The sequence below is a fragment of the Balaenoptera borealis genome (genome assembly GCF_965194805.1).
Source record: "Balaenoptera borealis genome assembly, chromosome: 17".
In the NCBI taxonomy this organism is placed as follows: domain Eukaryota; kingdom Metazoa; phylum Chordata; class Mammalia; order Artiodactyla; family Balaenopteridae; genus Balaenoptera; species Balaenoptera borealis.
The window spans coordinates 80022286-80042102 of record NC_138876.1 but is presented as its reverse complement, the minus strand read 5'-3'; the positions used below and the strand labels follow the sequence as shown (position 1 = coordinate 80042102).

The window sequence follows — 19817 nt, the reverse complement described above, 5'->3', positions numbered from 1 at the left end:
GCCACAACTACTGAAGCCCACGCACCTAGAGCCCGTGCTCCACAACAGGAGAAGCCACCGCATTGAGAAGCCCGCACATCACAACGAAGAGTAGCCCCCCGCTCACCGCAACTAGAGAAAGCCCGTGCGCAGCAACAAAGGCCCAACACAGTGAAAAATAAAAATTAATTTAAAAAAAAAGAAAGAAAGAAATAACTGTTCTAGGTGTATACTCTGGAGGGTTCGCATGACATTCTCCCCATATTCTTTTTGTTTATTGTCATGTCAGCTTTCAGATTTACGGTTCAACTAGTCCAAAGAGCACGTATTTTTATATTCTGAAAAATTGTATCAACCAACAGTGTAAAACAACAGAAACCGGTTGCAAAGCTTTCACTTTTAAAGAGTTTCCAAGCACCCTGCCCTTTTCCTAAAGGACTCTTTTCCCTTTTATGGATGCGCACGGGGCTCCAAGACAGTGTAAATAGAGCTTCCTGTTCCAGGGAAGTGCTGGCTCCTGCAGAAGCCCAGCGCTCCTTTGGGAAAAGTTGATAGGAACTAGGAGCTGTGTGTGACCTGAGGCACGGGAGTCAGCTGAGCCAGCAGGAGGGAAGCACATTTAACAGCCCCTTTGTGCAGACCGAGGTCCCAGAAGCACTTCTGGGAAAGTAAGTCTGGTGCCATACACACAGTCCTTGTGAAGAATGGCAGGGAAGCTGGCCCAGCTGGAGAAGGACGTTCCCAGATTAGATGCCCAAACCTTGGACCTGGCCGCTTTGGAGAACTGAGAGATGTCTGGAATTCCCACAATTGGGGGCTCCTATGTTTGACATGAGTAGAGATTTAAAAATCAGAAAAAACAAATGGATTCTGCACACCCTAACTCTAGTCCAGTAGGAAATATTTTTCAGGGGGCTTACTGTTTACACATGAAGGACATGAAAATTAAAATCTATTTTCCTTCTTTCTTGACCTTAATATTTTCCTATACTTTTAAATTATAATAATAAAAAAATTATTTATTCATGGTTGAGTTGCTGTGTAATTCATTCTGATAATTTTGATCTTTGACTTTTGTGCATTTCACAATCTCATCAATGGTGGCAAGAAAATAAATCAAAATAGTATAATGAATCCTTTTAGACTTACAATGATATATGACAATTATGAATATTATTTTGATGATAGCTAACGTTTGCTGTGCACTGGCTTTAAGTCAAGAGTCTCCATCAGTAAGAAACTGTTTGAGCATGAACCAACAAATTGTGTTCGCTAATTCAATGTAAAATATGCAAATACACCACCATCCCGTTATATTCTGTACACTTATAAAGCATAAATAAAAATACAAATGAGAGGAGTGACGTGAATAAACAGATAGAAGTTCTTATGTTTCCTTTTTGCATGATGGTAGTTTGTGTACTAATGGAGTATGGACACCCCAATTTGGAGACCACTCTGCAAACAGTGTATAAACTGTTATTATTCTCATTTTAAAGATGTGCACACTGAGGGGGTACAGAGGTGAAGCCCTTGCCCAAGGTCACTGGGGTACCACTGTGGGAAAGGCTACTGGCTGCTGTGCCATCCTTGTGACCTCATGACCTCTCTCATTTCTGTAGCTACTCCAGCTGCACTTCCAGGAAGCTGTACCATCATGCTAGCGTATTCCTATTTCTGTTCCTTCTCAATCTGAATATTAGATGCATGTACTTAAACAGGGTGTCCAGATGTGTTTTAGTCTTATCATCTGAGATCTTTAAAACACATTGAATCAATTTGTAACTTTATCCTTGGGTCCAGACATAAGCATTTCAGAATGAACTGAGATTCTTCATCTGAAATTTTCTTTCTTAATCAAGAAACGAAGCCCAGTTATTGGGTTTGCTGTGGTTAAGAGTAGCATGGAATTAAAATTGGAATTAAGAAAATGATTCAAGTTAGAATAGCTTCAAAAAAGGAATAAAATATTTAGAAATAATGAAAGCAGTGCAAAACTTGTACCCTGAAAACTACAGAACATTGTTGAAAATTTTTTTAAGTTTTCTTTTTAAATTTAATTAATTAATTAATTTATTTATGGCTGTGTTGGGTCTTCGTTTCTGTGCGAGGGCTTTTTTCTAGTTGCGGCAAGTGGGGGCCACTCTTCATCGCCGTGCGCGGGTCTCTCATTATCGCGGCCTCTCTTGTTGCGGGGCACAGGCTCCAGACACGCAGGCTCAGTAATTGTGGCTCATGGGCCCAGTTGCTCCATGGCATGTGGGATCTTCCCAGACCAGGGCTCGAACCTGTGTCCCCTGCATTGGCAGGCAGATTCTCAACCACTGTGCCACCAGGGAAGCCCCTTTTTTAAAGTTTTAAATAAATGAAAAGATAGCCCATGTTCATGGATTAGAAGACTTACTGTTGCTAAGATAGCAATACTGCCCAAATTGACCTACGGATTCAACTCAATTCCTATTAAATCCCAGCTGGCTTATTAGAAAAAATTTATAAGCTGATCCTAAAATTCATATGGAAATTCAAGGGACCAAGAGAAACCAAAACAATCCTGGAAAAAGAACAAAGTTGGAGGATTCACACTTCCCAATTTCAAAACTTACTACAGAACAACAGCAATCAAGATAGTGTGGTACTGGCATAAGGCTGGACATAATAGATCAACAGAATAAAATTGAGAGTCCAGAAATAAGCCCTCATATTTATAGTCAACTGATTTTTGACAAGTGTGCAATTCAGTGGGGAAGTATAGTATTTTCAGCAAATGGTGTTGAGAAAAACTGGATATTCACATGCCAAAGAATCAAGCTGGACCCTTACCACGTGCCATATAAAAAAAAAAAATTCAAAATTGATCAAAGACCTAAATGTAAGAACTGAAACTATAAACAACTAGAAGAAAACATAGGTATAAATCTTTGTGACCTCGGATTCTGCACTAGTTCTTACATATGGCAGCAAAAGCACAAGCAGCCAATGGAAAAAAAGATAAATTGGACTTCATAAAAATTAAAAACTTTTTTCACTTCACAGGACACTTTGAATAAAGGACTCCAGATAGTAAAAAGCAACCAAAAGAATGGAAGAAAATTTTTGCAAATCATATATCTGATAAGGGACTTGACTCTAGAATATTTAAAGAACTCTTACAACTCAATAATCAAAAGAAAGTAGCAAGAAACCCAAATGATCCAATTTTAAACAGGAACAAAGGATCTGAATAGATATTAAAAAAAAACACAAATGGTACACAAATGGCTGATAAGCACAGAAAAGATGCTCAATATTACTAATCATTAGGAAGTGCAAATCAAAACTATAATGAGATACCAATTCATACTCATTAAGATGGCTATTATAAAAAAACAATCAAACAAAACAAACTGAGAAAATAACAAGAGTTGGTGAGGATGTGGAAAAACTGGAACACTTGTGCATTGTTGGGAGGAAGATAAAATGGTGCAGCCACTGTGGAAAATGGCATGGTGATTCCTCAAAAAATTAAACAAAGTATTACAATATGATTCAGCAATTCTACTTCTGGGTATAACCCCAAAGAACAGGGGCTTGAAAGCAGGGACTTGAAGAGTTATTTGTGTAACCATGTTCATAGCAGCATTATTCATGATAGCCAAAAAGTGGAAGCAATCCAAGTGTCCATGGACAGAAGAGTGGAGAAACAAAATGTGGTGTATACATACAATGAAATTTTATTCAGCCTTAGAAAGAAAATTCTAATAGATGCTTCAACATGAATGAACCTTGAAGATACTATGCTAAGTGAAATAAGCCAGTCACAAAAAGGACAAATACTGTATGATTCCACTTATATGAGGTACCTAAAGTAGTCAAATTTATAAAGACTTTAAGCAGAAATGTGGTTTCCAGCAGGGAGGGGAAGGGGAGAATGGGCAGTTATTGTTGAATGGGTAGAGTTTCAGTTGGGGAAGATGAAAAATTTCTGGCGATGGTTAATGGTGATGGTTGCACGACACTTTGTACTTAATGCCACAGAACTGTATGGTTTAAAAAGGTTAAAATGGTAAATTTTATGTCATGTATATTGTACCACGGTAAAAGAATAAATTTAAAAAATAATAAAAAGACAACCCAATTAAAATATGGCCAAAGAATCTGAATAGAACCTTCTCCAAAGAAGATATACAAATGGCCAACAAGTACATAAAAAGATGCTCAGTATCACTAGTCATTAGGGAAATGCAAATCAAAACTACAGTGAGATACCTCTTCACAACTTCTAGGATAGGAGTAATCAAGAAGAGAGATAATAAGTGTTGATGAGGATGCCGAGAAGTTGAAACCCTCATACACTGCTGGTGAGAAGATAAAATGGTGCAGCCACTTCAGAAAACAATTTGGTAGTTCCTCAAACAATTAAACACAGAATTACCAAATGATCCTGCAATTCCACTCCTAGAGAAAAATGAAAACAGACATTGCACAGACCTTGTACATGAATGCTTATAGCAACATTGTAATAGTCACTAAGTGGAAACAACCCAAAAGTCCATGAATACATAAAATGTGGTATACAAACAATGGGATATTATTCTGCAATAAAAAGAGATAAAGTACTGATTCATGCTAAAACATGGATGAACCTTGAAAACATGATGCTAAGTGTAAGAAGCCAATCACAAATGACCACATATTTTATAATTCCCCTTATACAAATAAGCAAATCGACAGAGATAGATAACAGGTTAATGGTTGCCTAGGGCTGGGGAAGGGGGTGGGGTGAATAAGAATAGATGACTATACACCTACTAGAATGGCTAAAATCAAACAAATTGATAATACCAAGTGTTGGCAAGGATGTGGAGAAACTGGAACCTTCATACACTGCTGGTGGAAATGCAAAAAGGTACGGCCACTTTGGGAAACAGTTGATGTTTCTTAAAAAGTCAAGCACATGCATACCTATAACCTGGAAATTCAACCCAAGAGAAATGAGAAACATACATCCACCCAGACTTGTACACAAAAGTTCATAGCAGTTTTATTCATAATAACCAAAACTTGAGAACAGACTTGTGGTTGCCAAGAGGAAGGGAGGTTGGGGGAGGGATGCACTGAGAGTTTGGAATTAGCAGATGCAAACTATTACATAGAGAATGGATAAACAACAAGGTCCTACTGTATAGCACAGGGAACTATATTCAGTATCCTGTGATAAACAATAATGGAAAAGGATATAGAAAACAATGTATATATGTGTAACTGAGTTACTTTGCTCACAAACCCCATTCTTACTTTGCTTTGTAAATCAACTATACTTCAATTAAAAAAAAAAGAACATAACCAAAACCTAGAAACACTGCAAATGTCCATCTATTAATGAATAAATAAATGAAGTGTGTATATTCATTCAAAGAAATATTACTCAGCAATAAAAATGAACTATTAATATATACAACAACATGAATCAATCTCAAAAAGTTATGCTAAGTGAAAGAAGCCAGACTGAAAATATTATATTGTCTGATAACATTTATATGAAATGTTTTTAAAAAGCAGAAGCACAGAGACAAAAGATGATAAGTGGGTTTGGGATAGAAGCAGGGACTGACAGAAAGCGGTCACCAGGGAACATTTCGGGGTGATGAAGATGTTCTAAAACTGAATTGTGAGGAATTAAGTAGCTGTATTTTTAAAAAATTTTTATTGGAGTATAGTTCCTTTACGATGTTGTGTTAGTTTCTGCTGTATAGCAAAGTGAATCAGCTATACATATACATACATCCCCTCTTTTTTGGATTTCCTTCCCATTTTGTTCACCACAGAGCACTGAGTAGAGTTCCCTGTGCTTAAGTAACTGTATTTAACTTACACAAAATCACGGAATTGTAGATGTAAACTGGATGGATTTTATGGTGTGTAACTGATACCTCAATGAACTTGTTTTTAAAAAAGGAGAGGGAAAAGGGTAATAAAATCCTATACTATTATTTTATTTCCATGAGGAAATGTATGACACCTCTCTTTTTCCAATGCCTGCACTTAACCCCAAGAAGAATAGCCTCAAAAAAATTTTTTTTGTATTGTTTGTGTGTTTGAGAGGAGGGTGAGATTAAGTAATCAGTGTTACTAAAATTATTTAATAAGCGTTTACAACTTGGTACTATAATCATCCCATAAATATATATATTAAACACCCTGTGCTCACTCTTTTGGGTTTTTTTTTTTTAAATAAATTTATTCATTTTGGGCTGCGTTGGGTCTTCCTTGCTGCATGCGGTATTTTTCTAGTTGCGGCGAGCGGGCTTCTCATTGCAGTGGCTTCTCTTGTTGAGAAGCACGGGCTCTAGGCACGAGGGCTTCAGTAGTTGTGGCTCGCAGGCTCTAGAGCGCAGGCTCAGTAGTTGTGGCGCACGGGCTTAGTTGCTCCGCGGCATGTGGGATCTTCCCGGACCAGGGCTCGAACCCGTGTCCCCTGCATTGGCAGGCTGATTCTTAACCACTGCGCCACCAGGGAAGCCCACTCTTTTGGTTTTTAAACCATTTTATTATTTATTAAATATAGTTCACAGACCATACAATTCAGCCACTTAAGTGTACAATTCAATGGTCTTCAGTGTATTCACAGAGCTACATGTTCACCACGGTCCATTTTAGAACATTTTCATTAACCCCGAAAGAAGCACCTGTTTTGAAAAATATAATCATTTTTCACAAAAAGGCATGTTGTTTATGTTGCCTACAGTAGATTTGTTATTTTTTGTTATTTTTAATGAATTTATAACTATTTTGAAAAGTTCTCAGTTTTAATGTTTAATATTAAACCTCTACTGATAGATGTCGTCTACATAAGCAAGAGCTTTTTGGGGTTCTCAATACTCATGCAGTGTAAATGGTTCTCAAGACCTAAACGTTTGAGATGTGCTGGTCTGTCTACCCATTATCTTGATCTTCTCAAGTTCCACACATTTCTTAGCCCTTTGGCAATATTGCTTTCTTTTACTTCTTTTCTGAAGCCCTTCACAGTGAGATTACCTATAAATCCTAAATTTCAAAATCCAATTCAGTGTTTGTTTCTTATCTTATTTGACCACACTTAAGCCTCTGACATTGTTGTCCTCTCCCTTCTGAAAAATCTTTCTCGCTTTGATGTCTGCGCCACTAACCCTCTCACTATCTCTTCCCACCTTCCGGCTCTTCCCCGCCCCTTGCTTGCTCCTTGCCCTTACTCACTGGCTATTCTCAGGGTTCCAACTTAGGTTCTCTCTCTCACTCTCTAAATGCTCTCCCTGGGGTGTCTCATTCACATCCTTGACTTCAGTCACTGGCAATACATCAACAGTTTCCAAATCTGCATTGCTTCCCTGGGTTTGATGGCCCCCCTTCAAATGCATATGAATGTCCCACGAGCATCTCCAAGTGAACATTCCAACTGAAACTCATCAACTTCCCTTTCCCAAACTAACTTTTTACTTGGGTTAATAATATTATTATCCATTCATTTGGAAACAATAAAAAAGGAAACTCAAAACAATAATTTTAAAAAACTTGTGAAGTTATCTTTGAGTCCTTCTCTTCCTAACCAACCCCCCGCCTTAGGCAGTAGCTCCTCAAATCCAATCCTCACCCCCAAATGGCTCTCATATCCATTCCTTACCTTTCCTCCCCTTATTCCTGCTTACATCTCCCTTTTCCTGAACTACTGCCACTGTCCTATTGGTCAGCCAGCCTCACCTTTCAGAGTTATCCTTCAAACACGCACGTGTGTCCATTGTCACTTTTGGTTTTTAAAGTTCTTCCAGGCTTCCTCCTCACCTGCAGAATGAGCTCGGGATTCTTCACCAGGCTCTGGCACACGGCCTCCTTCGTTATTTGGCTCTAGTGACCTTTCCAGCGGTGTCTCCTGCCACCCCCCACGTACGCCGTATTTCTGAGCGATGCTTTGCGCTGTCACTAGGCCTCGGCTCGCGGGTGCCCTCAGTCAGGAGTGGCCACATCCTCTCTGTCCGCAGAACTCAGCCTGGGGGTCTCCTGGTTTTTCCAGGTCTCTTCATAAAGGTCACATGCTCTCCGAGACCGTCCCTCTCTCTCAGCCCAAGGCACATTTGCTTACTTTATCTTGAGAATTCAGAAGTGCGTTTGAATCAGCCCTTTCCATGTCACGCCGTGTTGTGGATAATTGTCTAGTCTCTGTGTCCCCAGCACCCCGTGAGAGTGGGGCTGCATCTCCTCTACACCCAGCAGCCATCCAAGCTCACTAGTAGCTGGGGATTATTTGGGTGGGAAGGCGTGTCAGAACAGTGCTCTCTTGCTTTCTCAGTGAACCAACATCAGAGAAACTCATTTCTCTTCATAGTTCAATCAAGATGTGAATATTGAATCGCTTCGCCCTGGAGAAAATAAGCACAAAATAAGTAACTCTGGTGATACAGAAGAAATGAAGTTTCCTTCTCCCTGTAGCTTTTGTTTGCTTCTTCCCAGAGATTAGCAACATGGAGAAGGATGTGGAGAGAAAAAGGGATGCAGGGATGAAAGAACTCAGGGGAAAGATAAGGAAAACCAGGTGACTTACGGGGGGAGAGGGGGGGAGAGGTCCTGAAAGGAGGATGAGGGAGATAGAAAAAGAAAAAGAGAAAGCGTTGTGGGAAAGAATGTACAGAAACAGTACGAAAGAATAGTCAATTTGCTGCCAATAAGGAGCTACAGGGAAAAAGAAATACAGGAATGAGAGGAAACTCTGACAGGATGCAGCTTCACAATTCTTTTCAGAGCTGGAGCTCACGCGGCCGCTTGATATTGTCTCTAAGTGTGCGTCCACCCGGACCCCGCACCCACACAGGCTTTCTCTGAAAATCACTGCAGGGTCAAAAGGCCAGAGCCCCACGTTGGAGCTGGGAACTGTCTTTTCTGGAGATGTGGACCAGCATAAGGGCAAAACCAGCTGATACTCCAGTCCTTTGATGAAATAGTTCCAAAAATTGTGTTTGGTTTAACATTAATGAGATGCCTATAGAACCCCGATTATTATATTCAATTTCTTCCTTCTGGTGTGTTTAAATAGCTTTTTATTAAGATCCTATACCAAATTTAATACTGTTTGATGTCACAAATCAGAAGTAACTCTTGTTCCAAAACGTACAGGAGATCAGGGCTACAGCCGGTGATTGCTTCACCTGAAGGCCAACAGAGCTATAAATTTAATCACAATTTTAAAGTTGTAGCAGAGCGTAAGGGTTGAGCGTATAAATCCTTCATTTTTTTTTTTTTTAAATGAAAGCTTTCTCTGGAACTGGAACTTTTATTTGTTTAATAAGAAGCTACATATTCGAATGGAATAGATCCAACAGTTGAGAAAAGTGTTATGTGATAATGTTTTAAAAGTAAAATGTTCTTTCTTATTGAACCCACTAGTAATACTTGCCTGGTTTTGAAAGACAACACCACATCTAATCATTTTAAAGTCAGCAGAATAGATGAGAAATCAAATGTTTTGCAAGGATATGATTACAATAACTTTCATTTTCAAAGTATTCTCCACCTATCCTTCAGGCCTGCAGAGAAACCTGTGTGTGTACAGCCTCATGTCAGAATTATTAATCTTCATTTTTCTTTAAAAAATTTTTGTTAAAGTATAGTTGATTTACAATGTTGTGTTAATTTCTGCTGTGCAGCAAAATTATTCAGTTATAATCTATATATTCTTCTTCATATTCTTTTCCATTATAGTTTATCACAAGATATTGACTATAGTTCCCTGTGCTACACAGTAGGACCTTGTTGTTTATCCATTCTACATTTGGCAGTTTGCATCTGCTAATCCCAAACTCCCAATCCATCCTTCCCCACCCCACCCCTTGGCAACCACAAGTCTGTTCTCTAGGTCTGTGAGTCTGTTTCTGTTTCGTAGATAAGTTCACTGTGTCATACTTTAGATTCCACATATAAGTGCTATCAAGTAATATTTGTCTTTCTCTGTCTGATTTACTTCACTTAGTCTGATAATCTCTAGGTCCATCCATGTTGCTGCAAATGGCATTATTTCATTCTTTTTTATGGCTGAGTAGTATTCCATTGTGTATATCATGGTTTTTTTTTTGAGTCCTCTTCAAACATCAAACTATTAACTGAGCATTTAGAAACAAGTAGTGTCACAATTTCGATCACTCAAGTAAGGCTTCACCAGTTCAGCCCAAAGATTGTCCATCAGAGGGAAGATGGATTTGTGAGCAGGAAGCAGAGGCAGAAACATGACACTCTATCAAATTTCATGTTTAGTTAACATTCTTCCTGAACTGCCACCTGCTTTCTTTAATGCTCTGTCAAATCTCTCAAACCTCCTACCGTGGGCTTGTAGAGTGTGTGAGCCTGAGGGGAGTGGAGCGATCTTCCGGGCCAGCTCCTCGTTTGATGCCTCATTGAAGGCCGAGGGGCAGCGACTGGCCACGGTCACTCAGCTGGTCTGGAGAAAGGCCGGGATCGGAACTTGGGTTTCCCGACTCCGGCACACCCTCTGCCACGTCACATCACCTGCTTCTCTGCTCCCTGAAAAGACTGTCCTTTGGGCATTTCCCAAAGTCCAGGGCATATTTTCAGATCCATGAGCCAAGCCAGGTTAAGGGAATTGGTGTTGGCTCCCCAAGTCGGAAGAGGTTACTCAGCCATCTTTTGTATATGTTTGCAAATGATGAGAGAGGGGAAGACAGCAGGTGGGCATCATGCAGGATAGTCTGACACAGAACACACTAGAGGTTTGGCTAAGCAGGGAGGAGCAGAGGCTGGGCCTCCCGCGGCCTGGGCGCCTCCTCTAGCCGGGTCTGGGTCTGTCTGGCCCCTGTGGTGGGGTTTCTGGGACGGTTAAGGGAGCTGATGCACGGACACCGAGGCCTGCCACAGTTAGCTGTTACAGAAAGTGCTAGAGGGAGCTGCTTTTGATTTTGAGGCACCCATAACAATTTGATGGCACCTGAAGGTGCCCTGGACAGTCCCTCCCCTGCAGGGACCTGCGATCTTTCCAACAGCCCTTCCCCCAGCGGGGTTCTACGAAGCTGCACACACTGCAGATCCCAGCTGGGTCCCTCACGTGCTGCTAAGCTGCAGTTTTCAGTGTGACCCTGAGGGATCCGTTGGGGAATAAAAGCCGTGATCCTGTAGGGCAATAAACAAGCCAGCTCCTCTGACCCACAGACTCTCTCCAGGGTAAGACACCACCGCTCTGTAGAAGCGAGAGGTACCTCGTTCCAGCCCTACTCCACACCTGCATGAGTTGAACCTATGAAGGAGAATCCAATCTTCATATCATTTTGAGACAGAAGGACCCCAAGGTCAAGAAGAATAACTACCTAAATCATCCAAAGATCTTCCCTTTCCCTCCATCGCCTGAGACAACATTGCAGGTTTATTAGACATTTTGTCTGTTAACATTATTCACTGGAAACAAACCCTGGGTGTGTGCCTTTGAGACCCCGTCAATCAACAAAGCTATACATAGAACACTGTGATTTGCTTTGCAGCCGAGAGATCCCCACAGATAACAGACGTAGAGATCTTGCCCCAGAAAGGAAGCACAGTGCTTCCTTATTTTTCTAGCACCCAAGTTAGTCCACATCCTCCATACAGTTGACTATCCAAATAACTATTGACAAACCATACTGACTTTGACCAGGGCTTAGCTTTGTATAATTACAGGAGAGCTCTTTTCTTTGCCATATCAGTATTACAGGTATTTATTGTTTTAGTCTTAATTTTAGAGGTAATTTAGGAATGGAATATTTAAGAGTCATCACATACTTCAATAAATAGTGAAGTAGCAAAAGTAAAACATCATTTATGGACACTTTGAAAAATTATGCGTGCAATTGAGGTTTTAACCTGTTTGAGCGACCCTTAAAAACAGACACATTCATGTCATGCTAATGGCTTTCTCCTGTTTCCTTAATGATGTTATAATTACCCGTGGAAACACAGAAGCTGTTTTCCTCCTGGTCTGTGTTTCCTCACCGTGACACACAGCACTTCTCCAGTTTTCCTGACAGTTTTCTGACCTGAAGTCAACGTTGTTTTCACTTCTCCTTAGGCCTCGGGAAGCAGTACCTCATACACCCCAGGCTGCCTCCTTTTTGGAGACTGAAAACCACGAAGAGGGAGGGACCCGGAGCTGTGGGTGAGTCAAGAGCTCAGTGTGCCTGCGCTTTCACGAGGACCTCCGGACCCTTCTCTGCTGCCCACCAGGACTGGCTTTCGGGCTCACTGGGCTGTCTCTCCCCGACCCTTGGGGAAGAATCTGGAAGGAGAAAGCCAGGTTGACCTTGCAGTTCTGGCTCATCCTCAGGGCCTTTGGTCACATGAGCCGTTTTGCCCAGGGATGCTCGGGGCTTAGTCCTGGAAGGGAGACCGCAGCACATCCTCTGGCTCTTTGCACAGAATTGTCGAGAACGTGGCGTCAGGGAGCCCACACCTCCAGGTATCTCTGCCACAGACCCTGTTCTTCCTGCAGCCCCGGCCGTGGCCCGGAAACACCCAGTCCTGCGTGGGTGGTCCTGCTTCCCGGACCCCTAGGAGAGAGGCCAGCTGCCAGTAGTCTGTTTTTATATATGGGCCAACGTACGAGGGGAAACAAAGATTTCCGGAGCATAGTGTGCCTTCGTAAGTTAATTTTTTTTTATTATTATTGTTTCTTGTTTTATATTTTTATTTTCTAAAATTTTATTGGCATATAGTTGATTTAGTAAGTTCATTTATTCTCCGTCTCATCATCTCCTGAAGCTTTTGTGCCTCTGAATGATGCCTGAGATTTCATCGCTAAAAACGCCTCCCTGGGTTCCCAGGGTCCCTAGGGCAGGGCGGGGGTCTCCATCCGCCAGCACCGTCCTTCCCTATCACTGGGGACTTGGCCCTCGTCCCTCAGGACTTACCAGCTGGAAATGGGTCTTCTTCACCACTCTCCACCCTGAATGAACGGGCGGCAGGAGCTGGACACCCCCTGGGTTCTCCGCCGGGCTTGGGACGAGGAGCCCTGGGTACCTGCGTCCGCGGCACTCGGGTGCCACACAGGTGCCCTGCAGCCGCTGAGCTCCGGTCGCTCGCAGAGCGGCTGCGGCCCCTGCCCCGAGTCAATGGTCTCTGCTCACTTCGTGGCCCAAGGCTTTAACCTGGGAGTCACTCTCAACCCCACTCGCCAGCCCCGGAATAGAAGCCTCCACTTGCGTAGTTGCTACCTTTAACCAGCTACCTAAGTTCTGCCATCTTGGTATCGTTCAAATTCACCGTGTTCTTTATTTGTAGCGACACTATATTGATTTCAGGAACAGTAATATGTTACCTGAATGAATACAGCCTCGTCCAGGTAGGGGTCTTTGTCTTCCATGCTGCCGCCTCCATCACTGTCCCCGCTGGGATTCGTCTCTTGCCTGTGGGTCGGGGACCCCAATGCCCGTTGGAAGGAGCCCAGCAGCCTTAGTTGGGTTTCACAGGCCGCAGCTGTTTCAGCCTGTCCGTCACTCCCTCCTCCTACCTCTGGTCACACTGTCTGACTTTCCTTGGGGAAGCCTCCCGCCCCCCTCCCTCCCTGTGCTTTGATCCCCCCCGCCGTGACTCTCCACCTCCTCGGGGTAATCCAGCTCCAGGGCTGGCAGGCAGAGGGAATGTGGTCCCGCTGGCACCGTGACTGATGCAGGCTTGGCCGTTTGTGTCCATCAGCCCAGTGAAAAATCAGTCTTTGGAACTCTTGTTCAGGAAGAGCTCGTTCTGCTGGTATGCACCCTGGGGGATCTGAGCCTGGAGCTGCTGGGGGCCACCTGGACGTGGACCCTGGACCTGCGGAGAGAGACGGGCCAACCGAGCAGAGCCTGGGTCACACACACCTCTGTCACGTCGGCCACTGAGACTCAGGTTTGCCCGAGCCATGTCACCCCCAGTCTGTTCAGTTACACAGGCCCTTTTTTGTTTAAATCCATCTGAGCTGATATCTTTCTTTTTAACAAAAGAGACATGACTCCCACAGATGGCCATATGAGACCCTGGCTTCTCCTTGTCTTTTGAAGATTCCATAAGGAATCTCTTACATCCAGACTTTTGCACAAGGTACCTCCTTTTCTGGAATTTCCCTTCCTTTTCTTTGCTTGAATAATTCCTATTCATTCTCCAAGGATCAGCCAAGACTTCACCACTCCCGAGAATCCTCTCCTGACCCACCCAGGCTCCCTGACCATGACCCTCTCCAGCACTCACTGTAATTCACCCCAATTGCCCGTATACTTTTGGGGACTCCCTCTAGACTACAAGCTCCTTCGGCTGAGATCATGTCTTCTAATTGTTGTATCTCCAGAATCATATATATTTACTCATATGTATGAAAGAAAAATGAAAGGTTCAAAGGGAGATAAAGAGAAATTATTATCTTGGTTTCATTTAAAATGGGACCATGTATTTCAGAAAGATCATTTCCTTTGGCTAAATCATGAGAATGAACTGGAGGAGGGCAAGCTTGGAAACATGGAGACCAGTTGTGGTCATTAGGCAAGAAATGATGGCATTATGAATCACGAAGGTGGGCGTGAGGATGGAGGGGATGTGACAGATTCAGGATGTTCAAGAGACACGACGGCCCAAGATTGAGGGAATGTGCTGAATTCGTTTATTAGCTCTCATGCTTTTTTGCGTGCTTTAGTTCTGTTTTTGAAAGATTAAACTGTAGAGGTCGAGCATGCTGTTGGACGCAAAGGTCCAGGGCTCAGGAAGGAGTGTGGGGTGTGTCTGGGGGTCCTCTGCACTCATGGTAGTAGAAGAGATAGAACAGGGAGGCCGTGTACAGTGGGAAGAGAAGAAGCCTGGGACAGACGGTCAGGAAACACCAACAGGCAGAGAAAGAGGACTCTGACCAAACAATCCACTAATTTTATTTTTAATCCAACAATTCAGGTTGGAAATTTAACTGTCTTTCTCTCTAGAAGTCTTCTTATCTATTTCTCCTGATTCTGGTGAATTCAGATAAAGAATACTTATAAGAACTTTTATCTCAACACTTTCTTTTTCAAATAAGATATATAAATATCTAGATAAATATTGCTAAACCTTTTGAAAACTGACTCTACTTCCTCATAATATCATTCCTTATCAATAGTTACTATGACCATTTTAGGCCAAACTGGGGGGTTGAGGTCATATATCTCTTGATCTTTAAAAATATCTACAACCAGACTTTTGTTTAAGGCAATGGAAAACTGAAAATACCATCCTAGAATTGTTTTTGAGGACACATTTTAAAAAAAAATTAACCTAGTTAATGGCATATTTACAAAGAGGTAGAAGAATCTGGAAGTGTCTATCTCCATTTCCTCTTGATTTTTTTTTTTCATTCTTGACATTCCTTTTACTCCCGCAGAGCAGGCTCACATCTGCTGTGTGTTTTGCCTTCATTGATACGGATGCTCCAAAATCAACAGGTGTTTTCTGATGTCAGAAGCCTCTCTTGTTTCCTTTGGATGCATTCCAAAGCTGGATAATGACATGTGTGGCTGAAATGGCTTATCTCTTCCATAGGACCAACTGTCTAGAAGATGCCTGAGGCCCTGTTGCCAGGGAATTCTCCATCAGTTTATCCACACGATTCTTCAAACTTCCAGGTCTGGGTTCCAGGTAGCGTGTGTTGTGTGACGTGCACTGTGGCAGCGTCCACATGGAAACCGACAGAAACATTTTGATTCGAAACTTTGGTCTCTAGCAATATCTAGGAATTGTTTTAAAAAGGAAATAGATATAACACATGGTAACCCTCTTCCTTGATTTCTTAACAAAACTTTTGGTCCGGAGATCCACTGAGAGTTTGAACTCTGAATATATATTGCTGTGTTTAAGCACATAGTACTAAGCACAAAATTTAGAGAGTTCATATTAGAAAGAGCTGTCTTGTATGGCAGCCAATTTAGTTATTTCTACCATGAGCCAGTCACATTGAAAGAAAAATTCCTAGATCCATTAGAAGAATAATTAAGATATTTAACTATATTAAAACCTTCATGTTCACTGAAATATTTCATGTGCTTCGTTTCCTATTGATTTAAAGGACATGTTTTGGGACCTCCCTGGTGGTCCAGTGGTTAAGACTCCACGCTTCCACTGCAGAGGCCATGGGTTCGACCCCTGGTCAGGGAACTAAGATCCCGCATGCCGTGTCGTTGCAACCAAGAAAAAGAAAAGACATGTTTGAATTTTCACTAGATGAAGCTTAACTGCTTCTGAATCCTTAATTTAAGTTGTAGATTATATTATTCTCCTTCTCAACGTCATTAAAGAAGATCTTTCCAAAAAACAGGAAAATATTTTTTGGTGTATTGTTAAAAGTAAAACATGGTCTACACACAGAACTGATTTGGGGAATTAAAGCATTTTTCTCCTGCTGCAAGTGGCCCCTGTGGGCTCAGAACCCTAAACTCCTTCTTTTCACATCAGGAATTCTTTTATCGAATTGCTCAGTGACCATCAAATCGGTTTTCCTTTCAAAAATATAGTCAGACTCTTACACTATTATAATAAATATCAAAATTAGAAGGTACTTAAAGGCCTCATTTCACAGGCTCTGGCCAAACGGGCGACTGAGAGTGGAGAGAACAGGCCCACCTCCCTGGATATTCGAGCTGAACTGAGGTGAGTCGACACACGTGTGAATTACGGAGAACAGAGCTGGGCAGGACAGGACAGCAACACGCTTGCCATGCTCACAGGTCACATCAAAGGGCACTTCTAAAGAGGTGACATCACCTACAGACGAATGTGAAGAAGAGGAAATGTTCTTGAGCTTTGAGGTTGCCCTTCACAAGAGTTCTAGCAGTTTGGGACATGGCTCAGCAAGAGGCGGGCCATACTTCCAGGATTCCTGTTTATTTCTGGCTGTGATCAGTATCCTCGTGTGGGTCTCTCTCTACCTGGGCTGCCGTCGAACAAATCAGCAGAGAGAACAGCCTCTGCGCTCAGCGGGCTCTGGGTGACGCCTCCTCCCACCCTGGCTGGCTCTTCCTAGGCCACCGCACAGTCCGCCCAGCTCAGCCGCTTCCCAGCCCGCTGCCACCCCAAACATCACCATCTCCCTACAGGGGTCAAGCCAGGCCCTCTGACGGGGCTCCCTTCCTCGGGGAGCATCAGGGCTGTGGCCTCCGCCCTCTGTCCCTCCATCTCCCTCCCGCCCGGCCGCTGGCACCTACCACACCCCTGTGGCTTCATTTAGTGTTCCCAGCCTGTCATCTCTTAGTCTTAGTGACCCCCCCTTAGTCTCTTAGTGACCGGCCCCATCACCACCCTGACAGTTTATGCCTCTTGGACCTTTAAACATTCCTCAGATTTACTTTGATTGTTCAGAGAAGGTCTGTTTTCGCTCATCTCTTATCAAGCAGGCTGAATAGCGCAGTTTGGCTGGGTTGGGCTGGGGATTACCTCTGACTGCTTATTTTAGAGAAAGTAGATGACATAGCAGTGGAGAAACCCATCCTTCCGGGGTGGAAGTAGAGATGCCAGATTCCATAGCTGCCCCTCATTGAGGGCTTCTTGGCTGAAAACCACTGAAAATAGTAAACACCGTGACGAGGCCGCGGGGGTCCCTTAGGTGTGCTCCAGCTCCCCCCCAGGGATGTTTTCTAGCACACTTGCACCTTGGATCTCCACCCCACGGTTTGAGTCACAGGCATGGCCCAGCAGGCTTATCCCACGGGGTCACTTCTCTGCCCCCTCCAGGGGCAGGAGTCCCCCACCCCCCCGCCCCACTCCACCTTCTGCCCTGAGAACAGGAGAACTCCAGTCGCTACAACCTCAGACAAAGTCCGGCAAGGAGAAAACGCAATCTGGGTGGTGTGTCCCTCCACTGATGCCTGGCCGCCACCGGGACGCTTGGAAGCAGAGGGAATGTCTGCCCTTTGAGAATTCAGCATTTTCCTCCTTTCTTCTTCCAGACCCCTTTATCCACCAAACTTATCAGATTTGATACTCTCCAACTCCTGACCTGTATCACCTTTTGAGAGATAAGGAAAGACTGTGGAGCGTCTACTGAGAACCTGTGGGACTGAATTTCCTTATTGATAATTCTCATCACCTCAAATATGCCTCTGCTCTCCTGACATAATCTGTGATTTTAGAACATGCCTTTTCTTTTGTCTGTGGTGTAGTTTTCTTGTTTTTTCTTTAATATATAGGAGCAGGTATTTTAATATATGTCTTTATCCGAGTCATTTTATTTTGGTGAGATAAGTAATATTCAAAAGGAGGGAATCAGTTAGCATTATCTTAAAACATATCTGAAACCTATTTCTAAGCCCCAAGTGCCCCCAGCATTGGTGACCCACCCAGCCCTTGGCAGTGGAGTGGATGGGAGGAAGGAAGGAAGGAAGAAGGGAAAGAATGAAACCAAACTGTGCCCTCAGAGAGCCCCTAGTGACACGTTAACCAGCCGCTGTCACAGACCCCCTCCCTGGGAGTGGCTTTGATGTCCAGCTATTCATTCTCTGGTTGCTGTGTTTACCTTTGTGAACTGCGTTCCCTCCCAAGGGTAGCTACGGATACAACAGAAATGCATGAAAATGTACCCTGTTTGGTGAGATGTTTCGTTTGAAATCTGCCAAGGTCAGATTTCAGTGTAAGGTCAGTGTAAGTGCATCAAGCCACCATCGCACTGACCACAGCCGTGGGACACAGGCACAATTATAACCTGCCTTAAAGACGGGGCTCAGAGTGATTTGCCCAACGTCACACACATAAACGGCAGGGCCAAGATTTGAATTAGACTATAAAACATTGTGGTACATAAATGACACCTATTCCTCATTTCCCCTGAGTTTGTAATGAATTATTTATTGCAGCTGGAAGGCTGCTTCTTACAGGACATGGTCTTGGTATAGGAATTAAAGATGGAGGGATGGAAACAGCCCCGGATTCCACCTCCAGCGCAGGTGCTGGCACCACCACCCCCCTGCCCCCTTGGTGCTGCTCCAGAGCCCAGCTGAACCGGAGTGACACACCCAGGGGGTCACGGGAGCCGAACCTCCACATCAACCCCACTTCCTCTTCCTCCCGCTCCGGCCCCTCCTGAAGGTTCAGCTCGTCCTTCCTTCAGGTTTCCTCATTCACCTACAGCTCTCCACGCCATGCCCTTCTGATTAAATAGCCAGATCTGACCGCTGGCGCTGGCGCTGCAGAGAACCCACATCTTTGGAATTCTTATAAAATTCATGGCCTTGTGCTTGACCCCAGCTGGTTTAGTCCTCATGACAAGTCATTTCCCAGTTTATAAACTACGATCCTGAGGCATCAAGTAGTAACTCTCTCAAAATCACGTAAAGCTCAGGTGGTAGAATGTGTTCAAGTCCATCATCCTGTATCCCCAGTTCAAGCAGCTCTAAAAACTCCCGACAAGACCGGGTCTCAGTTATGCGGGGGTTACGTGCGGTTTTTACAGGACTTAATGTAAAATTCAAGTCAGTGAGACAAAAACACGCATGCTCTTCCCCACTTTAATGGGCTTGAAGGCTTCACCGCTTGTGGTGAGCCCACTGACCACACCCACGTGGCCGAGCACCGTTGATGAATATCAGTAACCTCCCGCAGCTTGAGGTACTTGGGGCTATACAGTCTCTCTCGTGAGACTTGCAAACCTTGGGCCAGATCCTGCCAAATGCATAAATGCTTAGCCAGGAAATTTAAAAAGTCATACTTCCTGATCTTCTAGACCCAAAGAAATCTTTCCTGTCTGTCCTCGGTCACTCCAAAGAGCACCCACATGATAGTTTGCAACTTTACTCTGATGTAAGGCCACCTGGGCTGGGTGGAGCCTTCAGCTGGTCCACAGCCTCTCATCTGAAATTCTAAACATCAAAAAACAA

The 19817-nt window shown here is 43.5% G+C and overlaps 1 protein-coding gene across 1 annotated transcript in view; it reads left to right on the top strand.

Moving 5' to 3' along the window:
• LOC309615013 (uncharacterized protein) overlaps positions 1-18097 on the top strand; it is a gene marked incomplete at its 5' end in the record, with an annotated part of 38435 nt that extends 20338 nt beyond the window's left edge. Inside the window, 6 exons of the mRNA XM_082364074.1 lie at positions 12032-12118; positions 12452-12600; positions 13690-13845; positions 13941-14037; positions 15338-16599; positions 17895-18097. Coding sequence (XP_082220200.1) covers positions 12032-12118; positions 12452-12600; positions 13690-13838 — 385 coding nt within the window. The 3' untranslated portion in view covers positions 13839-13845; positions 13941-14037; positions 15338-16599; positions 17895-18097. The remainder of the gene's footprint in view (positions 1-12031; positions 12119-12451; positions 12601-13689; positions 13846-13940; positions 14038-15337; positions 16600-17894) is intronic.
• Between the last annotated feature and the right edge of the window lie 1720 nt (positions 18098-19817).